The sequence below is a fragment of the Monopterus albus genome, unplaced genomic scaffold (assembly GCF_001952655.1).
Source record: "Monopterus albus unplaced genomic scaffold, M_albus_1.0 scaffold372.1, whole genome shotgun sequence".
In the NCBI taxonomy this organism is placed as follows: Eukaryota; Metazoa; Chordata; class Actinopteri; order Synbranchiformes; family Synbranchidae; genus Monopterus; species Monopterus albus.
In genome coordinates, this window is record NW_018128252.1 from 8,789 (window position 1) to 18,409 (window position 9,621).

Genomic DNA, 9,621 nt, shown 5'->3' on the forward strand with positions numbered 1-9,621 from the left:
TGGCTGGAAAGTTAAAGTCTTCCCCGTGGAGGCTGGTTGTAGGGGATTTGTAGCCAAGTCAGCTGTCGCTCTGCTAAGGGAGTTAGGTATAAAATGGCACAGACTAAGACAGGTAATTGGGAATCTAGCTGATGGTGTAGCAAGGTCCAGTGTGTGGCTCTGGAGCAGAAGAAAGGTGTGTGAATAGGGTAGAAATAGGTAAGTGATTTATAAACGGCAACAGATGAGAAGACTGTGCCTGTTAAGCTGATTAAGATGAAGTAAACTATCATAGCAGGACAGACTTAGTAAAAGTGTTTGATACATGCAGCTGCTTGAGGCCTTCTTCCAGGTGTTTGCATGAGCAAACTTCAAGAGAGCATAGTGTAAGTCTGACTGCATTGTTGGAGGATAAGGATAATCACCTTTATTGGCCAAGTATGTTACACATTAGGAATTTGTTTCCAGTACAGAACCGATGGCAGCCATCTGTGGCGCCAACTCAACTGATGGCTCTAACCATCAGGGGCAAGTTCAGTGTCTTGCCCAACGACAATTCAACATGTGGACTGTCGGCACTGAGGTTCAAACCTTCAACCTTCTGGTTGGGAGATGACTGCTCTACCTACTGTACTACTGTCACCTCCCAGTGACCACAATGAGACACAAAATGAATACAAAGAGATTAAAAACTACAAAGAGATGAAAAGCAATCACAAACAAAACTACACTAAACCAACTACAAATATAAAAAAAGAACTATGATGTATAAGACCTGACAGACAGAATATAAAATAAACACAAGATAATATAAAAGGCATATAGATAGGATCCAAAATGCATACAATTAACTATAAGCATAAGTTATAGTGGAATAAAACCAGATTACAGTGCTGTGCAAAACATAAATAAATAAATAACCCAAAATGTCCCCATATATCAACCTATATATTTTTCTGAAATGAACATTCTACAGAAGAAGTCTGGACACATTTTCCTACTGAACTGAAGAAGAAAATGTGTCCAACTTTTGACTGGTAGTTTATGTTTAATCTAAAAAAATGTTGGAATGAATATTAAGACAGGGTGGTTTCTGGTGCAATATAAAAGGACGCAGAAGTCTGGCTAGTTATCTGGTGAGCTATTTGAAATAGTTGGTGAGTTATTTATAATGTTTGGTGGCTAGAACAGCAGATGAAATGTTTGCTAGTGCTAGTGACTGTTTGGTAACAACTAGCCTGAGTAGATGAAGAGTTGGGTGTTGGCAAAGAGGGGGGTGGTTCTGGGATGCTGTAACACAATGTTGAGCCTTCTTGGTGTCGTGGGCCCAACTCAACAAACTGATGACCCTGTAGACTTGCCTTCACTCCTTCATCCACACAGAATTTGAAATGGTGATAATATAACTACAGACTCACTGGAATTGTTAATAGTCTTTCTTTTGTAAGACAGTCTTGGTAGAATAGTATCTGTGGTTGGACAACTTCAACAAACAACGTTTTTCTTTGCCTTTTTACAATCAGAGGTTCATCTAGGAAGTGGGAGAGCCAAACAAAACTTTGTTTCTGAATACAGCCTGCAAGACACTTATATCTAGCAGGTTGAGAAGGGGAGGGAGAGATGTGACGTTTACAACATATCAGGACTGATTGTTTACACAAGGGCACACACACACACACACACACACACACACACACACAGAAACACACACACAACTGAAAAGAGAACGTCCAAGGACCATAATGCTTGTTAATCATGCATGCAACAAAAGCCGCCAGTAATGGAGACTATATGAGCAGTTTATCAAACTGCTGTTAAACAGGCAAAACACAAACTTGTGAAAATGTCGCTGCTTCGCCCAACATCAGCTCGCTCAAATCCCCGTTTTACCTCTAAATCAGTATCAGTGTTCATACACTGTGCTGCCAGCACCCACCCCCTCACCTGCTCTACGCACTACGCCGTGCGTATCTGGGCCTACCCATGAGCTGCTCTGGCTGTGGGACAGTGTTCACAATGATATGCTGTTTCTTTTCTGCTGGATCCATGGCAACACACATAGTACTGAATATATCATAACACTAAAACAATGCGCACAGAATTTTTGAAATAAGGAGGGGTTGATAGTAGAACTGTCAAGAAATTCCAGAAAAAAGTCAAAACAAACAAAACGTGACATTTGTCTATATTCTCAGTGTACACCCACACAATAATGAGTCAAAAAAGACATTTAGACTGTGCCAAAAAGGTGGAGGCTGATAAGTAAAAGTAGTATTACCACAAAATAGAAATACTGTACTATAAGTCATGCAGTCAAAGACTAACATTAGTAATAGTTCAATTTTTAGATTAAACATAAACTACCAGTCAAAAGTTGGACACATTTTCTTCTTCAGTTCAGTAGGAAAATGTGTCCAGACTTCTTCTGTAGAATGTTCATTTCAGAAAAATATATAGGTTGATATATGGGGACATTTTGGGTTATTTATTTATATTTTGCACAGCACTGTAATCTAGTTTAATTCCACTATAACTTATGCTTATAGTTAATTGTATGCATTTTGGATCCTATCTATATGCCTTCTATATTGTCTTGTGTTTATTTTATATTCTGTCTGTCAGGTCTTATACATCATAGTTCTTTTTTTATATTTGTAGTTGGTTTAGTGTAGTTTTGTCTGTGATTGCTTTTCATCTCTTTGTAGTTTTTAATCTCTTTGTATTCATTTAGCATCTCATTGTGGTTGTTTTGCACCCAGTTCTTTTGTGTCTTTTGGAGATCAACTCATGCTGTGCAGAGGCTCTGAGCCTGGTGTGACTTTAATCAGCAGTGTGTTGTCATTTACTTTTCCAATCGCTCACATAACAAATAAAGGTAGTGTTAACTGCTATAGAGTCTAACTTGCTTTTTAGTTGACCTGGTTTCTTATCAGTTCATTTATCTGCCATGCAGTGTTTGTCAGGTTTGCCTGGCTGCACCTGCCTTTCTCACCTCCCTCTCTTATTACTTCTGTGTCGGTTTTCTCCACGTTGCACACTGATTCCTTGATTTACACCAGCTGCATTCCCTTAGTCCCTCACCCTACTTATACCCAGCTCACTTGTTACTCTGTTACTGGTTTGTCATTACTCTCAGGCTGACAACCAGTGCCATTTTGCTTTATATATTCGTATATCCAGTTTTGATTTTTCTCCTCTCGTCTGCCCACTCAATTTCCTCCTCTTGATCTCCTCCATGGACAGTTACCCCCGGACCATTGCTCCTCACCACCCTTCCAGCCTCCACCAGCCAGGTCGGTACACAGTCACCAGATTCTATCTGCTCACCGCCTGTTTCTACCCTGTCTTCTCAGCTGTGTCCCACCTCTACCGGTCAGCTCAAGAGTGACCGCAGTGTCTGCAGCTAGGCCGATCTCACCCATCACTTCACTGAACTGTTTCAGTAACTGATCGACACCCGGTTATCATCCCCATATTTCTGTTTAGCCTTTTATCTCACTACACTTGTAAATAGTCTGTACAGCACCATTAAAGTCTTGCTTGCACTGAAGTCAGCCATCTGGGTCCATTCTCTTATTTTTTCGCTCACTCACCCTCCTGTGTGTGAGCGGTCCTAACAGTGCTACACCTGTGTGCTGTTCGTTGACCTTTCCAGGCTAGGACTTTTTTATGTTGACCCAACTGAAGCTGAGACCTGTATTTGGTGTGGGCCACTGCACAAATGAGACTAGTGTCTGTCTCTGTCACAGCTCTTTATGATCACTTTCATCAGGCTACTTTGCCAGGCAATTTTTGTCTGTCAAAAAAATTAACTCCTATGCATGTCGTTCTATATAAACCAAAACTAAATGACAATATAACACAGCTGTCATTAAATACTTAATAGGAGAAGGTACAAGTATTAGTACTAGCCTATACATAAATTAAAATGCACTTTTGTACATATAACTACACTAAAGTGTTATAGCCTATTGCTTATAAATGATTACAACGGGGGTTAAGTAGCATCATGTTACTTAGAAATAGCTGCTATAAAGAATCAGCTTTATTGGCCAGGTGTGACGGACTCACGAGGAATTTGACGGATCTCAATGTGCAAAACAGTAACCGGCATAAGGCTGTGTAATATAACAAGATAGCAGTATTAACGCCAACAAACGGTGCAAACAATGCAGAAAAAGCAGTAGAAACAGACAGGAAGCAAAGGAATTTTCATTGAAATGATAAACAGGGATAAAACAGAGTAGGAACTAGAGACCTGTACAAGTTAAGTACTCTTAGGTACAGTATATAGTGTACACAGTAGACTACACAGGTTATCTAAATCAGATAAATAGCTAATTAAGATGAGGTGTTCAGGTTTTTACCTTTAAAATCAACGTCAGAGTGAGATGAAAACACCGCCCAGTGCACTGGGCGGGATTACGTCTCTGAGGATTCAGTAAAATAAACTAGCCTACTAACTTCAGGATTTTCCCAGACAAAATGGAAGCAGGATGCTTATATATATATATATATATACTACAGGGTCTTCAAATATATACTGCAATCAATGCCGGTCACACAACAAACCTGCCCGGGTTCAAGATGACATGGGTTAGTCTGCAAATGGTAATAGTGAACGCGAACCATAGGGGAGCGCACTTTGCTCGGAGGATATATTTTCATTTACCAACAGTCAGGTGTTTCTAAAATGTGTGTTTTTTTATGTTTATAGATCTCCCTCTGGTTGCTGCTGATCTTCAACGACCAGAAATATGCACTTCCCACTACACCTAGGACACCCAGATGCGTCACCGCGGACGAGCTGAACCACCGCATTAACCATTTTAGGAGGAATCAGGTACCCCGGATTGTCTCTGAAATCCCGGTGCAGGACACGCGCACGTGCGCTCAGGTGGACAACAACGACAAGAGCCACCGCTCCCTGTCCCCGTGGAAGTACAGGCAAGTCCACGTTACTGTTGCTTTCAGTGGAGCCGTAACCCTGTACGCACTGTTTGTACATTTTTAAAATGATTTTGCTCAAGTGTTTCGCCACCGCGTCTAGCAGCCATTGTGCAATCAAGATATGTAGAAAAATACAGTCTGACATTTATGGCCCGAAGAGCTATCTGACATCACACACCCCTAAAGTGGACCATGTCGTTTCTACTCCCTCACGTCAGCCCTGCACAGCTTGGAGTGAGTGACAGCAGCCGCACGCTGACTGCACCTGTAATGTCTGTCACGTCATCGGGACATGTGCAGGGTATTTTTTACTTAGCTTGGCTCATGAACTGCATATGTGTTATTTTGTGGAATAATTATTGTGCGTAGATATAAGTGTCAAATCAGTGACTGCGTTTACATGCACTTAAGTAGCCAGGTTACTGAGAGAAACCAGGTGCTGATGAGAGAGAGGCTGCTGAAATGAATGAGTTACGTAGGTGATGCCCAAGTGTGCGCGCTGCACTCACTCCAGGATGTGCGGGGCTCGCGTTATTATGAGAAAATACAGCAGGCTGTGATGTTATAATGACAAAGTAGCCTGTGTCGTCATAACAAGAAAATATGGCATGTCGAAATAAAGTGACAAATATATTTTGAGATGAAAGTATCTCGTAAAGCAAAGTATCTTGTTATAATAAGAAACGTTTCTCATTAAACAAAGTCTATGTTGCTGTAGGCAGTTCGTGTACGTACTATAAAATATAATCCTGCAGGCGCCACTGTTTGTTTTTCTTGTCTAAATCAAATTTGTAATGTCTGAGAATGTTTTGATTTACAACTTGTATGAATTTGCTATATTGTTGTACACTCTTTTGCCAAAAAGCACAGGTAGCTTAATTACGTCATGTTGCTACGGAACCCGCAGGGGGACAAACACGCTCAGCTATCTCACCACCTGGTATCAACTGAGGAAAACTTACATTTTGCCTGCATAAGACAATGTGAAAATACTAAGCAAATTACTTCGGTTAAAATAGTACTTAAGATTGTTATTACTACAAAACTTGAAACAATAAAGGCAACACAGTATGATGCAAATTTAGTAGAAAACTGGATCCTGTGACGGCTTATATGATTATATGAGAGAGCTGTAATCCATTAGTGGACTGATAAAAATTAATCATTAAATAGTTTGATAATGTCAAAATCTGGTCCCAGTTTCTCAGATATGAAGATCTGCTAATTTAATCCTCTTTATATCATCAAGAGTTTGGGTTTCTTTGGGTTTTGGACTCTTAATCAAATAAAATAAGACCTTTGAAGATGTCTCATTGTATTCTGAGGAAATTAAGACATATTTCTACAGACCAAATAATTATCTGATGCATCTTGTAGCTGCTCAATGTGGCACTTACACTTTATCCAGTTAGCTGTATCAGTCTAGTAGTTCCCAACCTAGAAGTTGGGCTCTCCAAAAGGTCACCTGACAAATGATTTATGGAAGAGGAAGAGAAGAAAAATAGAAGAGAAATATCTGGTGAAATATCTGTTTTTATATTTTGGACTTTTCCCTAACACGTGCAACTTAGAAGCTGGAACTAAGGAATGTTTGGCATTTGTCCTTGAAACATGAGTCAAACTATGACTACCGCAGGTCAGACACCGGACGTACAGATGTTACTCTAAGAATGTTCAGATCCCAGTTACTACAAATTTTTGTGTCACTTTAGTTTTTATGAAGTGTTTGTAATGTAGACTAGAACTACATGCATCCTGTGATAACTATTTATATAATGTATACTGACTGTAGCAGTTACCATCGACCCATTTATTCTGTTGCAAGAATTAATCATGGTTTTGTATGATACCAGAGTAAATAGGAGTCAGGGATCAAGTCAGACAGAAAACCAATTGTCATGCACTGGAATTCATGAATGGAGACAGAAAACAGAGGCGTTTCCTTAATGTGGTAATTTCTTAACCTCTTAAATTCTTCATAAATTCAAAACACTTTGATAAATAGTGTTAATTTTTAAGTTTGTGAGTAAAAGTGAAGGATTTTTACTTTTAGATGTTAGTCCATAATGCTAGCAGCATTAATATTCCATATTTCATTGTTTTGCACATATTGAGTCAAGGGTTTTCTCCGTTGTATATTTCAAATACAAATTAAATGTTGTGTGTCACACATATATTAATATTCTCTTCTCTTAGCATTGTTTTGCATGCCTGTAAATGACTTAACTTAGTAGTTTTAGCTATCATTAGGCACTCAGATGAGAAACATTCTCACAGTTCACAATAGGCAACAGTTACACACAAAAATAACTATGATAATCAAAGCTAAAAAACAATGGTGCAGCAGAAGATGGAGATGGCCAAATCTTTGTGATGTATTCAGCTACCGTATTTATTGCTGTGTGAGTGATGTCTGTTCTGTCCGATTGTCTCCTTCAGCCTAGACCGAGACGTCAACAGGTTCCCTGAGGTGATTGCTCTTGCAGAGTGCCTTTGTCAGGGCTGCATCATCGACCAGTATGAGGATCTAACATACAACTCTGTGCTTGTGTTTTCTCATCTCATGGTCTTAAGGAAGACTCTGTGCCCGCATGACCCAAACAAATACGTGGTCAAAAAGGACCTTATGAAAGTCCCAGTGGCCTGCACTTGTGTTGTGCCCAAGTCCAATAGGTGATCTGCACTAGTAGTGAACTATTCTAATCATACACTCACATCAGGGCTGACTTTAACTTGTACTAAAGTTAACTATAAAAAAGTTAATCCATCTAGTATCTCTATGTGATCTACTATGGTGTCATAGAATACTATAGTCATTTGTTTGTCTTCTTAAAGTATATCATCATTAATTTTAGAAATAGGTTTTGGTGGTTTCAAGGGTGTGTCATAAAGAGCCACAGTGAAACCAGAACTCCTGAGTCCTATTCCAGAAGTAAGAAAACTCATTCAAAATCTCATTAGATATTTGTCTTGACAGGTGTAATTGTAGATTTTTAGCCAGGCCAATGCCACGGTGCTGTTCACACTGCCACAGTTCACTACACTGACTGGATTAAAATATCTACACAACTTTGAGATGGAGTGCTATGACATTTTGTTCAGACACCACATTATTAATCTTTAAAGCTTTACCTTTAAAAACAGTGAAGTGCATCAAATAACTCTGAGTATTGAGGCATAAATGTTAAATATTATGCTTCATTATAATAAATGTGAGGATCCCCACAGTGTTTCTTTTTAATATGCTTTTAAAAATAATGTTTATATCTTATTTATTTTGTCAAAGATCATGAAGACTCTATTACTGTAACGTGACCAGTGAATTAAGTTTAAACTCATTTGGCCAGCTAGGAATATCACCCATTGCTGGATAAAGGGCGTAAATGTGGATTTATTATCACATTGTTTTACACTTTAAAACAGTTTATGATGTAAAGTTGAATTTATAAGTTTTGTTTTTCTAAACCTTGATCATGATGCAAAAATTCGTGACCAAATTAAATGTGAAGTGGCTCTCAGATTTGTAATGGCATGGCCCTCCACTGACCCACTGAGGTAGCTTCTTGTCACAGTTTAATCTTTAAATTATTTTGTCTTGTGTAAAATATGAAAGCACAAAAAAGCCTCATTCACTCATGCAGCTGCTCATCTCATCTGAAACATTTGTTCAGCTTTGTCCATGTTTTTATTAATTTGCAACAACACATTTTTTTTACAATATATATGTGTTTAACACAAGTAAATGTTTCTTTGAGCCACTTGTCCTGTTGTCTTTTGTATGGTAATGGCATCTCCTCACTTACAGCTTTCTTACTTTGGCTGGACGATTATTCATGCTGTAAAATCATGGAAAACTACAGTCCTCATAATTTGGGGCCACTGGGGATGTTTAGTTGTTGAGTTTGTTGGGGCCTCAACCCCTTCAGTCCCTGCTTAGCCCATATACAGTGTTATATTTTGGCCCCATTAAATGTATGCCAAATGACCTATTAACAGTTTCTGTTTGCGGTATACCCATGGTTGTACAGATAGCTGTCACTGGATAACTTTCATACTGAAGAAAAATTAAAAATGACAAAGATATAAAAGTAGGTTCTAGTCTGCTTATAGAGAACTGACTAAATCCATGGGTCTGAAATGAACATTTGTGCAACTGGAATGCAGCTAATGTGGTGGCATTTCAACCAATGTATGATGTACATATGAATGAACAACCCTTAATTGATAATCTATTAAGTATGAGGTAGTCATATAAAGCCATAGTAATGAGATCATTTGTTAACGGTGTGTAACAGGAATTCATGATACAGTAAATCATTCATTAAATCACGAGTCATGCGTTAGTTGAACATTACTCAAGAATTTGACTTACACCTGTATTCTCAAATGGTACCAGACTTTAAAGTATCCAACACAGTACAGAACATTAATGGATAGAGCACATTAAAACTACAATAGGTAGCAGGTGCCATTCTAAACAGGTGAGTGTGGACAAATTATTGTAGTCACAAGTGCAGCAGTAGCCCCAAGGGGTCATGACCTGCATCCTGAAATTACCGGCCCCCACACGTATCAAGCCCCACTCATTTGAATTCTTTGCAATGCAAGCCCTTAAAAATCTGACATTACAGGGAAAGGTGTGTCAGAAAGGCCATTAACATCCCTCTCACCCTGACATCACCTCTTTATCAT

General features: G+C 38.9%; 1 protein-coding gene across 2 annotated transcripts; it reads left to right on the top strand.

Annotated features, from left to right (window-relative positions):
• Positions 1 to 4,504: 4,504 nt before the first annotated feature.
• On the top strand, positions 4,505 to 9,415 carry LOC109951250 (interleukin-17C-like). Of its 2 annotated transcripts, none has more exons than XM_020585628.1 (3): positions 4,505 to 4,590; positions 4,697 to 4,926; positions 7,369 to 9,415. In XM_020585628.1, exons 1-3 carry the CDS (start codon positions 4,567 to 4,569, stop codon positions 7,604 to 7,606), a joined length of 492 nt encoding a protein of 163 aa, XP_020441284.1. In that variant the 5' UTR covers positions 4,505 to 4,566; the 3' UTR covers positions 7,607 to 9,415. The 2 variants fall into 2 exon arrangements, with proteins under 2 accessions (XP_020441284.1, XP_020441285.1); XM_020585629.1 differs by having other exon boundaries at positions 4,529 to 4,575.
• Positions 9,416 to 9,621: the final 206 nt, after the last annotated feature.